The sequence below is a fragment of the Poromitra crassiceps genome (genome assembly GCF_964638095.1).
Source record: "Poromitra crassiceps genome assembly, chromosome: 16".
NCBI classification, from domain to species: domain Eukaryota; kingdom Metazoa; phylum Chordata; class Actinopteri; order Beryciformes; family Melamphaidae; genus Poromitra; species Poromitra crassiceps.
The window spans coordinates 30,890,270-30,913,238 of record NC_139645.1 but is presented as its reverse complement, the minus strand read 5'-3'; the positions used below and the strand labels follow the sequence as shown (position 1 = coordinate 30,913,238).

General features: G+C 43.9%; 1 protein-coding gene across 1 annotated transcript; it reads right to left on the bottom strand.

Annotated features, from left to right (window-relative positions):
• Positions 1–10,718: 10,718 nt before the first annotated feature.
• Positions 10,719–13,142, bottom strand: LOC310791651 (intermembrane lipid transfer protein VPS13C-like). The gene is made up of 3 exons (XM_083653302.1): positions 13,018–13,142; positions 12,195–12,278; positions 10,719–10,830 (listed from the first exon to the last, which is right to left on the bottom strand). The coding sequence occupies exons 1-3, from the start codon at positions 13,117–13,119 to the stop codon at positions 10,729–10,731; spliced, it is 288 nt and encodes a 95-aa protein (XP_083509428.1). The 5' UTR covers positions 13,120–13,142; the 3' UTR covers positions 10,719–10,728.
• Between the last annotated feature and the right edge of the window lie 9,827 nt (positions 13,143–22,969).

The window sequence follows — 22,969 nt, the reverse complement described above, 5'->3', positions numbered from 1 at the left end:
GCCACGGGAGGGCCACGGGAGGGCCTCTATGTGTTTCCCCCGATCCCCCTGATCCGTCAGGTGTTGTACAGGGTGAGGGAACAGCGCCTTCGGCTCATTCTAGTCGCCCCCTTTTGGCCCAAGCAGATATGGTTTGCGGACCTGATCTCCTTGGCGCAAGGTCCGCCCTGGGCGCTGCCGGTACGGGCGGATCTTCTATCCCATGCAGAAGGGGAGGTGTTCCACCCCTCCCCAAGCAGGTGGAAGCTAGCAGTCTGGCTCCTGAACGGGACCATTTGCTAGCCCAGGGCTTGCCCGATAATGTGGTGTGCACTATTCAGAGTGCTAGGGCTGCTTCGACCTGCTCTCAGTACACGTACAAGTGGCGGGTCTTTTCGCGTTGGTGCACGGATAAGGGCGTGGATCCAGTGAACTGCAGTGTGCGACCAGTTCTCTGTTTCCTTCAGAGCCTGCTTGACGAGGGCCAGTCCCCGCAGTCGCTTAAGGTGTACGTAGCCGCAATTTCTGCTTGCCACATGGCAATTGAAGGGAGCCCCGTGGGGGCGTGCCCTTTGGTCTCACGCTTTATGAAATGGGACTTGGTTACGGTGCTGGACGGGCTCACCGTTTGAGCCCTTGGACTCCGCCGATCTGAAATTTCTGTCTTTGAAGACCGCGCTGCTGCAGGCCTTGTCATCAGGAAAGAGAGTTGGTGACCTGATTGCCCTCTCGGTGCAGCAGGCCTGTATGGTTTTTGGGGATGATGGGCACAGGGTTACGTTGCGACCTAACCCGACTTATCAACCTAAGAATATTAATGCCAGCTTTAGGTCTAAGGTTCATAGACTTGCCAGCATTCTGTCCCCCGCCGTTCAGTTCGGGCAAGGAGAGGCGCTTGCACATGCTGTGCCCCGTAAGGGCGCTCTGGGCCTATGTGGCCAGGACACGTTCATTACGCACTACAAACCAGTTGTTGGTCTGTTTTGGGCAGAAGGCCCAGGGTGGGCCCCTTTCCAAGGATCGCTTATCACACTGGATAGTGGAGGCGATTGCTTTGGCATACTCTGCCATGGGTTAGGTACCCCCGGAGGGTATCAAGGCGCATTCTACGCGAGGCGTTGCGACATCTTCTGCGTTGTTGCGTGGTGTAGCGGTGGAGGACATGTGCGCTGCGGCCTCATGGTCCTCTCATCACACGTTTGTTAGGTACTACAGCCTCGACGTGTCCGGTTCGCGTTTCGCGCATGCGGTACTGTCAGTGGCAAGAAAGTAGTATCGTTGCCGCTCCAAATGCCACACGGTTGGGCATGAACGTTCGCCATGTGGCCGTGGTTCACCGATGCCTCTTGGGTCGCTCTGAGGGGTGCTCCCGGCAGCAAGGGCGGTTGAATTTGGCACTAGAGTGAGAGCTCGAGTTCGAAACGAAGTAAAATGTTAGGGTTGTACTACAACCCGGGTTTTACGAGTGAGAAGGAGAGCTCTCACTACCCAGCCTTGCTGCGTCGATGCATCGTTGGTTGCGTCGATTCTCAGCGGGCTGGAAGAAGGAGTGGCTATCCCAGGGCTGAGCGGGCGTGACGTAGTCACGTGGGTGAGGTGGGTGGCCGCCTCAGCCCCAGGGGGCACCACGCCACCTACTGGTGGGTGGTCGGTTTTATCATTAAAGGTAATTTTTTGAGCAAAAATAACAGTCTTCCAGTGGCTTGCGTACGCAGCGAATATGGCACTAGAGTGAGAGCTCTCCTCACTCGTAAAACCCAGGTTGTAGTACAACCCTAACGTTGTTGCGGCTTGACAGTTGTTTGGAACAACACCTTTGGTACTCCGTTGCGTGTCATCCCTTCTGCAACTTGAGATTTGCAGACGGCCTTCGTTGCAATTCTAGAATATACAGTTATTACATGCCAACGTTGCTGCCTTCTTGGCCAGGTCAGAGAGATTTTATATATAAATAGTTTTTTTATCTGGTTAAATAAAGGGTAAATAAAATAAATAAATAAAATAAGCTTTTATAAAGAGGAAAGTTTTAACTAGTCCCTGCTTAAATGTTGAGACTGAGGGTGTCTGCCTCCGGGACCGAGACTGGAAGATGGTTCCAAAGAAGAGGAGCCTGGTAGCTCCCATTGTACTTCTCAGAACTCTATGAACCACGAGTAGGCCTGCCTGCATGGGAGCACAGTGCTCTATTAGGGTAATATGATGGTGCCTGACCATTAAGGGCCTTGTAGGTGAGGAGAAGGATTTTAAATTATATTCTGTATTTTACAGGGAGCCAGTGCTGTGTACAGTATGGAGAAATATGGTCTCTTTTTATAGTTCTTATCAGAACACATGCAGCAGCATTCAGCTGGGGCCATCTAGCCTAAGAAGCATAGGCAGATTACGAGACATTCTTTATTTACTGAACTTACATCGATTAGAAGAGAGATACTTATATAAAAAACAGCTTGAGTCAGGTGATGTTTGCATGTGAGTGTGAGAGTGAGAGAGCAGGCAGGCAGCTGACAGGCAGGAAACGATGAGCAATACTGAGAAAAAGAGAGCTCTGTTAAACAGGATGAGGTTATAGGTAGAACAAGAGGCGTTATCACACCTCCCTGTGTCACAGCTCAGAGAAATGTTGCTTCATAGAAGCATGGGCGGGGGGGCATTTCAAAGAACCCCCCCCCCCCACCCCTACCACAATGCACCAAGTAACGACACTCTTATAGGCGATATGATATGAACGACTAAATGTAAAGTTATTGACAGCATCAGCATGTCTGATGAGCCCTGGTTTAAAGCCCTGTGCTCGTGGGCCTCTGGGCCAGTGCCCGGTTGGTCCGTTCAGTAATCCATCCATGGGTAGAAGAACAACAATTTAGGATAAATGACCAAATCAACTTAGAGCTAAAGTGACATCTCAGTGTCTGTGATGACGTATCCGAGTGAAAATAAACATCGCTTTGACTGGAACAGGGTCGTGATGCGGGATGATTTGATTCAACTGTTCTGGGGACTGGAGTTCACGTTGGCCAATATTGGCCCCTTTTATGTTGTGTTCTGCCTCCAAATGAGTGGGAGTGGGATCCGCATAGAACCGGGCTGCTTCCTTGCGAAGTCTGCGAACACTCCAATGAAGATTGATTGACAGCTGTCATGTCATGATATAATCATACTAGACTGTAGACAGTAGACAGTTATGAATGAAATCCTGAAAGATTTTGATGTGAAAAAGTGTGAAAAACTAAAGAAATTTGATTTTTGTGATCTTTTTTTGCATACATTATTAAATAGGTGCACTGAATACCCAGCCAGGGATGTGATCTAAAATAAAATGGTAATTTTCAGTTCGTCTTAAAAAAATGTGGACAGAAAAAATGCTCGTGAAGCGTTCCCAGTGGCGTTTGCAGCCGTGTGGAGGATGGAACAAAACCCGAGGGGAACCGGACCGCCTTGCAGCCGCTCTCAGTGGATCCCAGGCGTCCGGTCAAGCCCCCCACAGGGAAATGCAGACTGGTGAGAGCGGAACAGGTGAGCAGGAGCCCCTGGAATCCCCTCAAGGACACCGGACCCCACGTTGAGAACCACATTGATATTAACTATAACTATAACTTCAGCTTTGACACTCAGGGACATGGTGAAGGTTATTGTAGGGTACTTCTAAAATGTGTTGTGCGTCGGGCTCATGTGAAGGCCAAACAATGCATGGTCATGACAGGGAGGTGTTTGACATTGCAGTATTTCAGCTTTCAAAGGCACATACCCTTAATCTGGCTTCCACCCGCAGACACAGCCAATCGTGCACTTATGGACACCTGAGCAAGCCGGAGGTGGGATGGGGGCGCGAACCTGCGACCCTCGTGTTGGTGGGCTGGGAATCTACCGCTACACTACCTGGACTCCCCCGGCCAATGGATTTCAAAGCTGATGCCTCCATTGGAAACAGCGTGACTCTAAAATTTAGAGTCACGCACACGACCGCACCGCGGATTTATGCCTCCGCCATTAGTTCATTCTTGAGTCCAAATCGCCATTTGAGGCACATTGGAAGAAATTCCGTCAAGCGCTCCTGAGATGTTGCGTTACAGAACTTGGAAATTGGGTGTGTGAGGTCACAGTGACCTTGAACTTTGACCTTTAACCATCAAAGTCTAATCAGTTTATCCTTGAGTGCAAGTCGATGTTTGAGCCAAATCAGAAGAAATTCCATCAAGCCATTCTTGAGATATCGCGTTAACGAACTTGGGAATGGCGTTAGTGAGGTCACAGTGACCTTGAATTTTGACCACCAAAATATAATCAGTTCATCCTTGAGGCCAAGTTAATGTTTGAGGCAAATTTGATGAAATTCCGTCAAGGCATTCTTGAGATATGGCGTTAACAAGCTTGAAAATGGCATTGGAGAGGTCACAGTGACGTTGGCCTTTGACCTTTGAACATCAAAATGAAATGTGTTCATCCTTGCGCCCAAGTCGATGTTTGAGCCAAATTGGAAGACATTCCATCAAGTCGTTCTTGAGATATCACTTCAACAAACTTGGGAATGGCATTCATGAGGTCACAGTGACCTTGACCTTTGACCTTTGACCATGAAAATCTAATCTGTTCATCCTTGAGTCCAAGTCGATGTTTGAGGCAAATTTGATGAAACTCTGTCAAGGCATTCCTGAGATATCGCGTTAACAAGCTTGAAAATGGTGTTCGAGAGGTCACAGTGACTTTGACCTTTGACCACCAAAATCAAATCAATTCATGCTCGAGTCCAAGTCGATGTTTGAGGCAAATTTCTATGAAATTCCGTCAAGGCATTCCTGAGATAACGCGTTAACAAGCTTGAAAATGGCGTTCGAGAGGTCTCAGTGACCTTGGCCTTTGACCTTTGACCACCAAAATCTAATCAGTTCATGCTTGAGTCCAAGGCGATGTTTGAGGCAAATTTGATGACATTTTGTCAAGGCATTCCTGAGATAACGCGTTAACAAGCTTGAAAATGGCGTTCGAGAGGTCACAGTGACCTTGACCTTTGACCACCAAAATCTAATCAGTTCTTGAGTCCAAGTGGATGTTTGAGGCAAATTTGATGAAATTCCGTCAAGGCATTCCTGAGATATCGCGTTAACATGCTTGAAAATGGCGTTCGAGAGGTCACAGTGACCTTGACTTTTCACCATCAAAATCTAATTGGATCATCCTTGAGTCTAAGTCGCTGTTTGAGGCAAATTTGATGAAATTCCGTCATGGCGTTCCTCAGATATCGCGTTAACGAACATACGACGGACAGACAACCCAGATCCATAATGCCTCCGGCCTGGCTATCACCGGCGGAGGCATAATAAAAGTGGGTATGTCAATGTTAGCAGAAAGCTGCTATAGCCAGAACCTTCAAATAATGAAATGCAACAGGTTGTAGTACAAAATATAACAATCTTTATTACAATCAAATAAATAGGCAAAGGCAACCCTAATGCATCAATATAAAAGGGGAATGAGGGATGCAGACAGTTGGAGGCAACCAGCTATGCCTACATCAGTGCTTGCATAGAGAGGCAAAGTGACCGCCTACTTCCTGCTTCAGCACTGTACCAGAGATTTTCATCCAGCATTTATTTTCCCATAGACATTAGACGTAAAATGCTTATAAAAAATAGTTTTACTTGTTCAAACCAAACGGTTCAGATATATTTAGAATCGGGGGAGTCCATAGAACATTGAAAAAATATTTTCTTTAAACCCGCATTTCTTACTTTTAACGTTTTGGTCTGAGTGAAATGTTATGCGGTCTCTCCAGTTTCTAAATATAGCTGAACCGTTTGGTTTGAACTACTAAAACTATTGATAAACATTTTACGAAATGTCTATAGGAAAATAAATGGCGGATGAAAATCTCTGGTAGGCTGAAGCAGGAAGTGACGTTCTACTTTGACTCTCTGAGTAGGACCACTGCACACAGCCAACACATGGCTACACACTATATTAGGGCACACCACTCAACACAGCACGCTATCACCCTCTACAGGAGGCACTGCAAGTCATCAACCAAAGTAAGCACGCAAGCACTGCATATGACCATTACTAGCGGTCGTTTCAGCGGCAGCTAATGGGGATCCTTTTAAATAAACAAATAAACTGGATTAAAGTGAAATGGGAATGTCCCCTCTGTATTTAATTACCCCTCCAATCTGTTTCCCCCCCTGCCACCCTTATTGAAAGCTACAAATAGGCCTAAATGCACACATGAGAAAATAGATACAGGAACTTAGAATATTTTATTTAAAAGTTAAACTTCACTCGCATGCTTGGGCGCGACCCTCCCCGTGGTCTGCGCTTTGGATGCCGTCCAGCTCCCCGGGGAAATGGCTTCGCTGGACGCTGTGAACAACAGCATACAGCAGAGTTGATCAATTGGATTCAGTCGTGTCAGCAGGACGTCCGACTGCAGTACATATGGGAGCTATGCAGGCTGCAGCATCGACACACTCTCTAGGTCTCGTCCCTGGCTGGCTCCTCCTAGGCCACACATGGGCAAAATGTGGCCGCAGGGACCTGGCCCCTGGACCATCTCAATCCGGCTCCCCAACGTCCTCAAAGAAAAACAAAACCCCCAAAAACAAAACAAAAACAAAAAAATTATGTTAATAAATCTCACCTGCTACAGCCATTGGATTTGTATCACTATTATATCAGGAGATTAACAAGAAATTACCAATCACAATGAGAGAGAGGGTTAAAAATAGGAGGCAGGTATAATCTCCAATGTGTGGCCCTTGGCTTACTTCAGGCATGTCCAAAGTCCGGCCCGGGGGCCAGATGTGGCCCTTTGACCGATCTCAAGTGGCCCTCGACTTGTCTCTCAAAATATATACTATGTGGCCCTCCTCCACACAGTATTGGTTAATCAAGCAAGTTCATTTCCCATTTTTTCCATTCACCTAATGATGACAGCACTATCATACAGTTTGTTGACAAGCACCAAGTAGGAACAACACAGGCAGAACTAGTGTTTTCAGATGGTAAACAAAATCCTTAGAGTAGCCTACAATTGTATTGTATGTGATTTTTATTTTTATAACACATATGATGCGAGAAGCAGCTGGCCGGCCCCCCGGTAATTTCACATGATCTAATATGGCCTCCATTCAAAAAGGTTTGGACACCCCTGGCTTACTTGATGTCAGTAAAGTGCCGTTTAAACATGTGCGGCGCGGTAGCATCTATCAAAAACAAGAAATGTGATAGGAAACAGCTTTAGCGAATTTGTAACCAAACAAAAACAAATCAAGTCATATCTGACTTGTTTAAAATTTATTTCTCCCCACAAAAGTTTGATAGCCTATCAGTCAGTCAGCTCCTATCCTCTCCACAGTGTGGATGCACAGTCTGCCTGCCTGACAAATCTGGAGACTTCAAAAAACATGTTTTAACGGAGTCCATTGACAACGAGGGGTGGCAATGTGCCAAAAATGCATTTGTTAAGCTACATAAAGCCGCGCAGTCAAAATAGTGGTCGGACTGTCGTCAATCACTGTGGGTGATTTATTTTATGACATTCAAGTCATATCTGACTAGTTTGAAATGTATTTCTCCCCACAAAACTTTGATAGCCTATCAGTCAGAGTCAGTCAGCTCCTATCCACTCCGCAGTGTGGGCGCACAGTAGCGTCAGGGACGATGAAAATTAATTTGGGGATGGAGCCATACGATAGCCTAAACACGCTCTGCTCGTTATGAACAGCGTTAAAAATGACATGCCACACACACACGCACACTAAACAGACATGCAGGCACTGGCAGAGAGACAAACAGGCAGATAGAGCGGCACGCATTGCGCTAAAAGTGTCAGAATGTCGGCTGCTCTTTGTGATAGTTGTTTCATTTGCTTCAGTCATCCTGCTGCCTCGTATTCTCAGGAGCGCGTTTCTGCTCCACTTTTCACTTTCCTTCCCCGCTGCCTCTCTGCAGTCAAGCCAGCCCTCACCTCGGAAAGCATATTGCAGCACTTGAGGAAACCGTGAGTTTGCTCGTTGATATAAGCGATTGCCCGAACGATTCATTAATTAATAAACTAGCGAACGTGAAGTGAGTCACGAAGAGCCACACCCACCCACTCAGACATATGCGGATCATATCGTTCCACTGTTTAACATGACCAGCGCTTGCGTGGAAGCGGATCTTATACCGGTGGTCGAGGTAGATAAGATACGGAGTCTCGGGAGTGCGCGTAGGCCGGCTAATTGTTGTTTAACATGCAGGCCAACCGGCTAGGTGCAGGTTATAATACGGATTCCACTGCATGTTAAGAAGTGGCTTAAGTCAGTATATGGCCCTCTGGAAAACCCCTGTCCTAGGCCTACACAAGAACCCTTGGGGCCGCAGCCGCTGGCTATATCTTCGTCGCCGGCGGTCCTAGCTGACCGTGATCGACCCCTCCCCCCCGAAAGCCTAGCAGAGTGCTGAGCTACAGCAGGTGCTCCGACCCTGAAATGTGAGTTGAATGTTCAGCGTCTTGATGCACTGTACTGTAACGTCTGAGATGATGAATGATATATTACAGAGGGATAGAATGTTATAGAGTTCATGTAGTAGAAATAGCTAGTGCTGAAAAAAAAAGAAATGTAAAAAAAGAAAACAAGATATCGTCCATATTGGCTAAATAGCTAATGCTGTTGTCAAAGTTTTTTTTGCAAAGTTTGCTGCTCATTTTCTTGCTGGTGCATTATGTGGTTGCTGTTTCAGAGCAAAGTAATGGAATTAAATGCACTGAATGTGACAGAATTGTGTCCGTCTTATTTACATGCCAATATCCAGTTATAGTCACAGCGCCACCTACTGGCAACAACAAAAGTGGTGTGTAACTCGACTGTACAGGATCACGGCTGCTCCAAATGTCACATTTGGATGAGCATCCCAGCCAGAAGAGGCCGACTACCAATATTGAGTTGTAGGCATAGCACCACCTACTGGCCACATGAAATCAGCCATACAGTACTGTGGACCAGGAGGAACAGTACAGCCTCTGCTACACTGTCAGAAACATTTGCCAGAAAGTAGAATTCAAACCTCAGATAAGTGAAAGTAGGTCTACACATAAATCTGATGTTTGTATCATAACTGAGCAAATATGTCGTCGAGCAAAGTAAGACGTGAGGGCTAACCAAGCCAGATGTCTAATTTCACTCTCGCTTTGCATTGCCAAACCCCTGCCCCCCCCCCCCCCCCCCCCCCCCCCCCCCCGACCAGGTGCTGTTGCCATGGCAACTAGGACAATCTCCCAAAATGTCAGCATGTTCCTTTAACCATAATAACCAACCTTTGGAACATAATTCAGCATTTTCAAATAATAAGTCTTAACAATTTAAATATAGCAGCAAGCATGTAAAAAAAGTGTATGAATGGGGGAAAGGGGAACAGGCACTGCACTAGTAATATAAATATTTCATGAGCAATATAACAGCCTAGTCTAGTAGGACAGGCTGATGTATAGGCCCCTGTCTGGTGGCCGGCAGGTGTTGGGTTTGCGTGTGGGCCAGGCAGGTGGGGGGAGTGGCTTCCTGGCTCGGAGGAGGGGTGTTTGAACGGAATGGGACGGATAAAGAGTGGGCTGGTCGGATGGAGAAACAAAAGGCTTTTTCCATCCTTTTTTCCAGTCAGTTTCAGTCTAACAGGAAATGCATCACATCTCGTCACATGATGCAAATGATCACATGATGAAGAGCCAACACAGAGGAGAATATGAGAGGAGGAATCACTTCATCAAGAACACAGCTCATTTCCAATATATATTGATTTTCAGCAGAAAAAAAAGTGGAAAAAGTGTTGAGTATCTCTTTAATATTTGTGGTAAAAAGCATCATCTGTATAACCGCTCGGCTCAAGTCTTTTGGCAAAATGGAAAGAGCAAAGTCAAATGAGTGACTGAAGCAGGAATTATGTTGTTTAAGTATTTGTGATGAATCCTTCTGTCTCTTTCACTCACTCACTCTCAGACACACACACAGAATTGTCAGCTTTTAGATCTCGCCAAAATTATTTACTTTAGTTATTTCTTCCAAATCGTCGGATCTATCTCGATATTTTCCAGCAGCTTGTTTTTTGACAGAGATGCTCACCAAGCACAAGAGCAGCTGAAACAACCAAGACTCACAGGTGCAGCAGACTTAATAAAATGACTTTATAGAAAATTACCCAGGTTACATTTCATATTCAACTCTTGATATTTTAAGCCTTCAAAGTTCAATTGCTATCAGACATTTACCCATAAAATCAAGTTTAGCTAATAGTCTCGCTGGCCAGCCTCCCCTCCCTTCCATGTGAGGAGTCTGGCAGCGCTGGTCCCCATTCTGGAATTGCGATGGGTGGCGCTTAGCGGCAGTGCCCTTGGAAAATAGTTTCCAACAGTTTTGCAGCCAGACTCCTCTCACGGGAGGGAGTGGAGGTTCGCCAGTGAGACTAAGCTAAATACAACCCAATACATCTTATGAAAATAAAGTTGACAATCATTTTTTTCATTTTGGAGAACAGCCTTGTTACACGTTCTGTAAACATAAACACCAACTCAACAGTTTGGACTCGCTGTTCTCTGACTGCAGCAGATTATAGGACTCTGTAATCTTCATATAGCTAAATAGAAAATCTCTTCAAATCAAACAGTCAACACAAATAAAACTCTTGACATCTTAGTGCAGAAACATGAAGAGGCAGAGACACACCATGAAAATGGTCCAATGTAAAGATATGGAACATAATATTATGTACGATCCTTCTGCTTCTTCAGGGTTTGTTGGAGGTTTTGAGGAAACGTTGAGACTTCTGCCTCGACATCTGGTGCTGCTGCCGTGCCACCTGGGCGTCCGAGATCACCTCCTGCAGCTTCTACACACACACACACACACACACACACACACACACACACACACACACACACACACACACACACACACACACACACACACACAGATTATATTCGGGCCATAAAAACTCAGAAAGAAAGACCCTGACGACGGCACTAGCAGGAGGGTTTCCCACTTCTGTTGTTTCATCATGCAGCTGCAGGCTAACGCTGAGCTCGTTAACTAGCATCTCGTTAACTAGCACCGACGCTGTGTCCTCATTAACACATTGAGTGCCACAGCGCTTCAGTAAAATTGTCTGGAGCCTGTGCCAGATTCACTTCCATTCAGTTGAAAACAGCTATAGAATTTTTTCTATTATGGCTATATTAACGGGGCTGGACTTTAATGAAACATTGAACACTCCTGCTTCTTCCAAAGAAGACATTTTGTTTCTAGACAGTTCCATTATGAAATTACAGCCTCTCAAAAAAGTGCACTTTCAAGGGTTTTCTGTCGTTTTTTTTTACTTTCCAAGATATAGTCCCTTTTATGAATACCTTTTGCACTCTAATTTCGAGCACATTCACTGACTCTGGCTGGTGTTTTCTGATGTGGTGGCGTGTGGTGTGGTTTCTGTGCAGCCACACACCCCTCTCCCCCCCCCCCCCTCTCCACCTCTGAGCTGCGGGCTCCTCCCACACGCACAGAGTTTGCTTTCTCGACTCCGTTTTTGCCCCGGACAGATCCCAGCGGCCATCAAGGAAATGATGCGCGCTGGCAAACGCGACTGAACGAAAAGGCTTGGCCCGTTCGGCTTCGGATGCTGGCTTTCTAGGAAATCGTGTGGAGATAGATAGAAGCATAAGAGCTCAGTTGTGAGCGCGGATGCAGCCGAGCCCACTCTCGCTGTAGACAGAGCAATATATACGGCTCTGGCAGAAAGCATGCATCGGTTTCCACTTTCATCACGGCTTTCTCCGCTGTCTCCTGTACAAAGTAAAGGATCTGAGGTGGGTGGAGCAGCTCCTGTGACGATGTTTAAGGTGGCGCCGTGTGATCCCTTGAAGGGATTCATGCTCACTGGCTAGGTACGACCTTAAACAGCAGAATTATGGAATAATATGAATTATGATTTTAGGACGTCCACAGACGTCCTTGGCACTCCTCGTTACTTTTTTTTAGGACGTCCACAGACGTCCTTGGCACTCAATGTGTTAAAATGTTGTTTGTTTTGTTTTGTTTTGCTTCAGACGCATGCAAGTAGGCGGTGGTAGAAAGAGAAAAAAACACAGGGAGAATTGCAATTTTGCTTGTTTCGATTTCGATGATCGAAATTGGAACCCACCCATTTCGATCAATTTTCGATTTAGAATTGAAATGGTGACACCGCTAACGCACACACACCTGGGCAGCGGGGGGGTCTTTCAGATGGACGGTCCTCACTGGCTCCTGTCCGTCTCTCTTGGGGATTTTCAGTTTCTGTTGCTCCTGACAGAATAAAACAGCAAACAGAAATCAATAGAAACGCTGAAAAAGACAATTGTAATAATAAATGGGACCCATTTGCCTCCCTGCTTGGCACTGAGCATCACAGGGTTGGAATTGGGGGGTTAGATCACCATATGATTCCCGAGCGCAGCACTGCTGCTGCTCACCGCTCCCCCAGGGGATAGGTCAAATGCGGAGAACAAATTTCGCACACTCAGGTGTGTGACAATCAGTGGGACTTTACCTTTACCTTAATCATGTGTCTGACAGACAGAGGCTAGTGTGTCGCTGCTCCATCCGAATCACGCACGGAATATTTGAGGTTTTATCTGCTGCTAAGCTAACATTGATGAACATATATGATTGGAAAGTAATATCCAGTTATGGAATTATATTTATCACCACTTTGGCAGATGTGAAATATGCTGGGTTTGTTTGCTACATCAGTTAGCTAGCCAACTCGCTAACATTATGAATTAATATAAAATGGCCATGGTAACATTAAAGCTATAGTTGGCTAGTGAGTCATCAACCTGATTGCTATTCACGTGTGAGATGATTACATTTGCCTTTCTAACTGAAGATACACATTAAGCTGTGGCAGTGAGCTAATGGCTAAAGGGGCGTCTGTGCCGTAAAACATTTAGGCTCGCGCAGCACGACTCACATCTACAGCTGGGACAGCGACAGGGCACATGATGCACAGCTCAGATCAGTGTGTATGGGTTTGTGTGTGTACCTTGCAGTAGATCTTCAGGTCAGACCCGCTCACAGCCGGAGGTCTGTAGAAGTTCTCAAACAGACACTCCCACTCCTTACTGAAATGTCCCACAAAGTCCATCTCCTTCACACACAGAACTCTCCTGTGGGACAGACAGAAAACAACAACAATAACAACAAAAAAGTAATGACAGACAACAATAAAAACAACAACACTTCAACAGCAAATCAGCCCAAAACTCAAGGGTTTATGGGTCGGCGCCTAGACGGAGATATAAAATAGTTCTGTGGAAGATCTCGAGGGTGATCTGACACAGGAGCAGGATGGTGAACCGGTGGAGATGTAGCCTACTGAGGGAATGTGGATTCCGAAGGAATATAATTCACAATCCATTGAGCAGTTTTAGAACCATCTCGTGGCTCTGGGCGAAATATTCTTCAGCATAGTTAAGTTAAGTTAAGTACCCAGACGGCGGCCAGAGTATCTGCTTCTCAGTGCAGAAGCGTATAGGGTCGCAGACATGCCTGGATGTGGTTAACCAGCTCATCAGGGACGCTTGTGAAGGCAAAGGAGAACTGGCAGTGCTTTGGCTCAACCTTGCCAACAGTGTTGGGCAAGTTACTTTCTAAATGTAATATACTACATATTACTAGTTACTTTCATTTGAAAGTAATAAGTTACTTTACAATATTACTGCCTGTGTAGAGTAACTCATTACTTATTACCAGAGTTGGGGTCCGTTACTCAAAAAAGTAATATATTACACATTACACATTACTTTCAAAAAAAGTAATGCCTTACTTTACTTGATTACTCCCTGGAGAAAGTAATTCGTTACACTACTCTTACATTACTTTTGCGTTACTCCGTAACATCGCCTGAGATGGCCTGCATTGAGATGCATTGACGCAATTTGCCAGTTAACAATACAACATTAATCCTTACATATATGCCCATATATTAGCACAAATCTCTATCGTAATAAGGTAGTTTGCAAAACTTTTCCTGTCTGATGGTGGCTGTCCGTTCCCTGCCATCTGTATTTTGCTCAAATGTTTTTGAAAAATGGCGATTTCAGATCCAGATCTGTAATAAACAGGTGCTGAAAAAAGCTGAGTCCATCCGATCAGATGATGCCCACCCTCTGAGGTTCCAATATGAGCTGCTTCCTTCCGGGCTCCGCCTTCGTGCCCCCATAGTTAAAAAGAACAGGTACAGAAATTCCTTTGTGCCTGTCTCTATCAGAGCGTTGAACGCTGCTGGGGTACAAATGTAATGTCTCCCCATCTGCCGTTGCTGTTATCTTGTTATTTATTTATTTTATCCTTTTATTCTTTTATTCTTTTATCTTTATTTATTCTTAGGGGTACAATACAGTATATCTGTATTATATACTTTGTCTGCCCTTTGGTCTGGACTGAGTTTTTTTCTCTTGTGCTTTAATACAATGATACATTGTAGCTCTTTCTTGTGATATAAATGTGCTGCTGTGAGCGAACTGCACTTTGCTACTATGCAGTTTATATCTCTACTGTGCACTTTAGATCGTTGCTACTGTTGTCATTTGCACTTTAACTATTGTGTTGCACTTTAAACTGCTGCTCTAGACTGTTTTTACAATGTTCTTTTTGTCTTATTTGTTTTTATGTATGTACTTCGTACTACGCTTTCTGCAATCCAATTTGCCCTTTTGGGACACTTAATAAATCTTGAATCTTGAATCTTGAATCTTCATTCTACTGTTGAAACTGGCAACATTTCCTCTACCGTGTAGGAGGAGGCAACAAGCCTGTCCATCTCTGATTTTGATGTTACCTGGTGAAAAGAAAGCTGTTGCTGCTTGCTTGAGGTCGAGGCAGGCGACTCAGCTTGGGTCTGCAACCAGCTTTGTGTTAGCATGTTTCCACTGCAGATGCTTTGAGAGGTTTATGTTGTAGGCTACCGTAGCTACCTGCTTCTGTCCAGGGAGTTTGCAGTGTCACATTCTTGTCCTTCCGCGCAACAAAAACTTGTTGTAGAAGACGGCGCTTTTTGGCAGACTATTACGGAACATACCGCACTGCGCCCACTTCCCTAGAACACGTTGTATTTACAAGGGGTATTTACAGACCCCATCACTGCATGTGGGTTTCTCTTATGGTTTATGTTGATGTAACCCAAGTGTCAATTTATCACTTTGCAAACAGAAACAAATAAAGAATGAGACTGGGTTCAAACTGTGTTATAACAGGAAATTTACTTAGGGTCTGGCAGCAGTGTACTACCACAATCCAATCAAATTAAATTTGTGGACTGGAACATATCTTCCCATTTTAAAGTGCACAAACAGTCAAATAAAATAAACAAACAATAACAATTCCTCTTTTCTTCAACCAACAAATATTAATGCACAAATCAACATGTTATAGTTTCTTCAATATTGTCCTTTTTCAATATCTCTCTCTTTAGTTTTGAAACAAACAAAGAAAAGAAAAGAATAAACAGTCCTTTTTGTTTGTAGAAGAGAACGGATAACTCCTAGAACGGAATGTCAGATATGTCTTTGTATCTGACTTGATACTCTCCTTGATCCGTGTGAAGATGCACCAAAACAAAGAAAAATAAAATAAGAAATAAAAGAATTGGGTACCCAAAAATATGTTTTTATAGAGCTCTATATCAAAAATATGTTCTGATACTCAAGTGGTCCCAAGAAGTGTTGTTGATGGTTGGTGATGGCTGACGTCTTCAGTCCCCAGGGAATGACTCCTGAGTCGACTCCAGACCCATCCATCAGCTAGCAGGCGCTAGCAGGAACTAGCGGGAAATATCACAGAGCATCAATGACTTGGCGCTGGCGGTAATATGGCTAGAGGCAATATACACGTCTGCCGTCTTCTCCAGCATCTAGTCAAGTGAGCCCGCCAACTTCCTGCTAATGCATTCCTACAATATCCTTGCCGTAAAGCTGTGCGCACTGTCGTGACGCTTAAAGAGACAGTGTACCTCATAACACTGACTAACAGAAAACTGCGTGAGCACTACAGGGTTACATCGACATTTAATTTAATTTAATTTTGTCCAATATTCAGATATTCCAGAATTGCATGTTGTGTTAAAATACATATTATTTATATCTAACACTCTTTAGCCTGATTTAATTGTAAAACAGAGTGTAAAAAGTTATGCAAAGCCTTCTGGGAAATTTAACCCGTGGAAGAGGAAAGTGGGCGGAGTTCCCAGCATGCCCTGTGTTTTTGTGTAAATTGTTTGTTTGTCAATGTGTTTTGGAGGTTAAAATGATTTCTTGTTCTATATGCATGATGTTAGTTATCTGATAAGCTATGTGTCGACTAATAGTGCTGTTCTGCATGCTAATACAAAGTTGAAATATTGGCACCATGATTGATTCTGCTGTGCAGTTAAATGACCTGTCTGATGGGACACAGGATCTGCTGTTTAAACGGAGATCTTTTCTCTCTATACTTATCTTGCTACTACGCATGTAACGAGGTAAGCGTTTGATTAGTAACTGTAATGTGATTACTGCACTTAGGTACAGTAGTGCCTTCTCCACGGCGATGGACTGTATAGAAGTGCAATTGATCTTGCACGGCATTGGCTAAAATGTCTATGTTGATAAAAAAAAACACCTGTGATGTCACTGACCCTAACACTGTTTTGCATATGCCTTCCCCCAGGTGTGACAGACCAGGAACATCCTGACATCATCAAAACAAACCAATCTAGCCTGTGACCTTTACCCTGATTTAAAGGGTAAAGGTCCATTTATCGCTAAATGTATATTAGATATACATATGATGATTATTATTATTCCAGACAGACACACAAATGGGAAAACACAGAAAAACAAACATGTATTGTCAACATTCAATCTTACAACCAGCCGCATAAGATGCTTATATGGTTGTAAGCAATATTGTGCCTGGAATCCATGCGGTCCACGAGGGAACCAGCCTGTCATCCATCTCTCAATCATGTTTGGTCCTTGAATTTGAGCAAATTGGGCCTGCAAAGTTCTTGAAATTAGACATGGCTCAGTGAAAGTGATTTCATTTCTTTATTTTGCAACGGGCTGAGGTTGAGTTTGTTTTGATTTGATGTGCAACAGCAGAGTTGATTAGTGTTCACACAGTCAATTCTGAAGCACCTTGAATTTCTAAATGCACTCCCTGTAAATATTGTACAGTACTATATTGTACTCACTTAACTAGTGGAAACACTATTTTGAACAGTTAGTCATCATAGATGGAAAGAGCTCAGTGCTGTTTTATGCTGTCTTTCGCCTATCCTCATTCATTGGTTTGTTTGTGTGTGAAGGGCTAGGTAATGTGGCCTAAATGTTTCCCTATTGAACCGTTTAATAATCGATGCAATTTGAAATGCAAAAATGAATTTGAGTCGCCGGCAAGCCGTCAGAAGTGGTCACTGCACGGAATTGAACCGCGTCCCGGAACCAGGAGTCCAACACCAGTGACGGTTTTTCAGGCTACAGGCGACCCATTAAATCTAGTGTTTGTACGGTATATTGTTTAAAGTGACCTACATTTGATTGACATATAGATTGGAATATAATCTGACTTTGGATCCATTTAAATGGCAGATAAAGCTCTTTGAAAAGAGGTTTGGTTGAGTATTAAAGATAATTGCAGTCTAATCCAGATAGAGGATAATCTTAATAGTCCAATATAACTTTTTAGCTTGTTCTCTCTCTCTCACACACACACACACACACACACACACACACACACACACAGAAGAAGAAACAGAATTACAGGAGAACCCCTCACAAGCTGTTGGTTGTGTGTAACCCAGGTCATGAAAGGTTACCATGTAAAGAACAGGACGCTTACTGGAGGGTGGAGGGGCCCGGGCTTTCCGGGGGGGGGGGGGGGCCGCCCTCTTCTCCTGGTCCCGGCCGTGCACGTAGCACTGGAGCATGTGCATGGCTGACCCTGGCGCACACACACGCTCTCTCCTCACCCAGCTCACATAGCTATGAGCACAAAACATCAGAGCAGTGATTCACACAGCATCACACACACAATCACTGCAATTAATTAATCCATTACAACACTTACCCTGGGAGCCCAGGGCTGGTGGACTCATAGAGCCCGGCGTAGGTCTCCTGGCTGTGTGGACCAAAACCCACCAGCCCTCACTGACACGGTAATCCATTCTGCAAAATGACAGCACAGATTTTGAGCTAGTTACATTACATTTACATTAACATTATGACATTTAGCAGACGCTTCTGTCCAAAGCGACTTACAATATCACATTTTGTCAACAGTAGAACTATGCAACACAATCAATGACAGCTAAGACATTTTGATTGACTAAGGTAGCATCCTGTAGAAAGTAGTTTGAGAAGGACTATTAGTTAGTCTTCACGGCATGACTGATCAAATAAAACTAAATATACTACCAAAGAGATTAGAGCAAAGATAAGCATATTCATTCAATTCAAAGCTTACAGTGTTATCAATTTTACTTTCTGCAATGCAATGCTGTACACAGGCCAGCTAGATGCATTTATGCCAATTTTCCTAGGTTTGAGAGTAAGCTATGCATGTCAACATGACACATGTCACTTTCAAAGCTACACACGCAGCAACGAGCATTAGGCAGAGTTACAGACAGCACAGCTAGAAATATGTAATTCAACAGTTTGATGACTTGACAGATGTTTACAGTAACGTTATCTACAAGTCAACACGATACAGTCGGTTAACGTTAAATTCTCCACACAGCCCAGCGGCGGCCTTAACGCAGCAGCGGCATAGTTGGGTTATTTTAAGCATATGAAATGGATGGCACGGCAACACCAATCAATTCGGCATACATTTAATACACATACAATAACTATTACAACATAAAACCCGGGCTGTCCTCGCCCTTTTGAGGCTCGGCGAAAACGGCATGTATTTGAATAGAGTTTGGCGAACAGAGTTTCGCCCTGCAAATAACGTTACGTTACGTTTTTCCTCTCAACAAGACTCGCTTTTATCGCATAATTAGATATAAAATCCAGCTCTTACCTCTTAGCGCGGAGAAATTCTCTGAATAAGGCGAAATAAGACAATCCAACACAATCCAACAGACTGTGACTTTCGACGGCAGAAAAATGGCGGCTCTGAAAAACAGTTTCTTTGTTGAGGGTGGGTGGGGCGACTGATTGATTGATTGATTGAGTTCTTTATTGATAATGAATACACAGTATATACAATATACATATATACATACACAGGCCCACCATTATCAAAAGGATAAAAACGCAATAAAGCTGACAGCTTATTTCCATTGCGGTCCTCATGATGACTGTTATAAAATGTGTACTGTTGTGTGTATGTCTGGATGTGTGTAAGTGTGTGATAGTGTGAGTGCCACAAGCACTTGTCAGAGTCTGAGGGTAATGCGTGGGTGTGCCTGCCACGCAGGGGGGAGAATGATATGGGAAAGTGGGGCACAGTGAATAACCAATAAAAATAAGCATAAAAATAAGATAAAAGACAATTTGTGCTATTAAAAAATAAACCCATCAAATCCTAATAAAAACATACTTTAAAAAAATAATCAAATAAAATAAATAAAATAAATAAAATACTATAAGATCTAATAACATATAGGGACGAATGAGACACCGGCTCAGTTACTGGCTGGCCGACAACAGGTCGCCCCCCACCTCAGTCACCTTGGCTACCATCAAATCCATCCTACATGAACCTATACTGGACAATATTTTATAATATACTATAGCATTACATATCATTACCATACAATATTATATACTATATAATAATATAGATATAATATAATATATAATATAATAATATAATACCACAATATAACACAACACATTAAGTCCAGGTTCTAATTCTCCTGATCCAGTTCTTGACTTTACCTTTGAAGGAGGGATAGGGGCTGATTGTCTTAATCTCAGCTGGGAGACTGTTCCAGGCTACTGCCGCTGAATAAAGAAAGGAATTTTGGCCGATGCATCTTTTGCATTTTACTGGGACCAAGTCTGTGGGGCTCCCTCTAGTGCCGTGCCCATGTACGTCACTGACCTTGGTGAAGTAATGTCTAAGATATTTTGGGACAGCATTGTTAACTATCCTGTGGACCATGCCGAGTTTAATTTGTGTTACTCTCTCCTCTACTCTTAGCCACTTGAGGCTGTCGAAGTGAGACTGTAGTAGGTGAGTCCTAGGATTCAATTGTAAAATGAGTCTGACTAATCTATTTTGTGCTGTCTGGAGCCTGTTTTTCAGTGACACTGCGATGCCGGTGTACCAGGAGGAACATGCGTAGTCGTATTGACACTGAACCAGTGCTCCCGCTAGGATTTCCAGAGCGTACCTGTTGACATAGGTGGAAATCCTGGAGAGGAATTTCACTCTCTGGTTGATCTTTTTGGCTACCCTCTGCGCCATGCTCTCTCCTGATAAGGTGTTGTCCAGCACACAGCCCAGATATGTGACCTCCTCCCTAGCTGAGACCTCTACGTCTCCCACCACCACCCTAAACCCCGGAGACCTCCTCAATTTGATGGTAGAACCAAAGAGAATGGCTTCTGTCTTACCTAAGTGGAGGGACAACCTGTTATCAACCAGCCAGCAACTGATCCTGAGTAGTTCTCGGCTGAGTGTGATTTCTACCTCCCCTTTATCCTGGTGTGAGACCAGTAGAGCCGCATCGTCCGCAAAGAGAAGCAAGTCACATTCACAGGCAGATTTCATGTCATTGACATATAAAAGAAATAAGACTGGACCCAAAATGCTCCCTTGAGGCACCCCGCAAGTTGGCACTAGTGAAGATGACATAATGCCATTCACTTCTACCACTTGCTTCCTCCCCCTTAGGTATGACTCAACCCACCTTAGCGAAGCACTGTTAAAACCCATAGCCTTCATTTTAAATAACAGTATATCATGGTTCACGGTGTCAAAGGCTTTTTGTAAATCTAATAAAACCATTCCACAATATCTGCCCTTGTCTACTTCTGTTCTGATTTGGTCTGTCAGGTACAGCAAACATGTGTCTGTGGAGTGAGATATTCTGAACCCCGACTGATACTCATACAGGATGTTGTTTGTTGACAGGTATTCATTTATTTGTTCAAAGATGATTCTTTCCATTACCTTTGACACCGTGCTAAGGATCGAGACAGGACGGTAATTCCCCGGGTCTAATTTGTTTCCTTTTTTATAGATAGGAATAACTCTGGCTGATTTAAGATCAGTGGGAAACTGCCCCTTTTCAATGGACTTGTTTAAGATAAATGTTATACATGGAGCAATTGTCTCCGCTGCATCCCTCAAAAATCTGGCGGGAATCTTGTCCTGTCCTGTTGCCTTCGCAGGGTTGAGGGCCTTTAGTTTCTTTTCTACCGTGTCCTCAGACACACTTGAGAAAGAAAAGGTATCTGCCAGGATACCTTTCTTCCTGTAAAACTCCCCCACCTGTCTTTCTCCATATTTGCCACTAGGGCTGGGCAATTTATTTACTAGTTTGTTTAATGAAGAACGTATTTATATAATTAGCTACATTGGCATGTCCTGTAATCAGTGTGCCTCCTATATCTAAATTCATATTTTTTGCTTTTGTCTTGAGCCTGTTCCCGTATCCCGTCATTTTCAGACACTTCCATAATTGTTTAGGATTTGACTTATTTTCTGTTATTTTTTCATTGTAGTATTCCGCCTTGGCTATCTTAATTAATCTAGTTACTTCATTTCTAAGTGTTTTAAACTCGGTATATAATTGCTCTTCGCTATTTTTTCTAAATCTAGTGAACATGTCATTTCTGGACTTTATTGCTCCAATTATTTCTGGGTTCATCCAAGGCTCCGATCTGACTTTAATTCTGATGGTTTTTTCTGGTGCACTTTCATCTACTGCTTCCAGAAAAAGGGATTTGAAAAATCCCCAGGCCTTGTCAACATGAGCACAGCTGAAAACAGGTGACCAGTCCGTGCCCCTTAATTTTTCTTTTAATGCCTCACTATTGTAGTTCTTCATAGAACGGATCCTAATAGTGTTGTGGTAGTCAAGGGCTGCCCTCATAATCCTTCGTGTACAAAAGATTATTGAGTGGTCACTAAGACCGCAGTCTATTACACCACAGTTGGATATTTTTGACTTATCTGACACCAGGATTAGATCAATGGTGGTCTTGGAAGAGCTTGTTATCCGAGTGGGTTTGTTTATTATTTGTTTGAAGTTAAAGGTTGAGCACAAGTTCTGAAATGCCTTAAACATTACATGGTCACGTCTTGAGACATCGGTGTTAAAATCACCCAAAAATAAAACCTCACCATTCATTAGCTCTTTGTGTTTGGAACATAGATCTTCAAGCTTATTGTAGAAATCGCTCTGATCTGGAGGTCTGTAGCATACTCCTACAAGGATTGGCTTGCTTTTAGGCAACAAGATATTGGCCCAAAGTGATTCTAACTGATCCTCGTTGAGATCAGACCTTACGTTGAATACAATATCAGCCCTTATATAAATACAGACCCCCCCCCCCCTCCTATTTCGATCTTTCCTAGTTACTGTGTAATTTTCGATTTCAATTTCTACATCTGATATTGATGCATCCAACCATGTCTCAGTTATACATATTATTCCTGCCATGCTACTGTTTACGAGCTGTCTAATTTGGTGAATTTTAGGTATAAGACTTCTCACATTGAGATGCATTATGTGTAAGCCCTTTGTTTTACAAATGTCTATAATTTCTGCATTCGTATACTGCCTTGCCTCCTCCTCTGCTGCTGGACCTGACTGGGGGGGAGCAGGCCAGAACCAATGAGAGGAGAGTCTACGTTATATGGCTCTCGGATTTGCTCAGATGTCTACATGAACGTAGACATCTGAGCCAATGAGAGGCCGCGATTGTCTACGTTTCAACGTAGACTTTGCACCTCCGTACCACTAGCCTGACTCCACCAGACGGGGGCGGCAT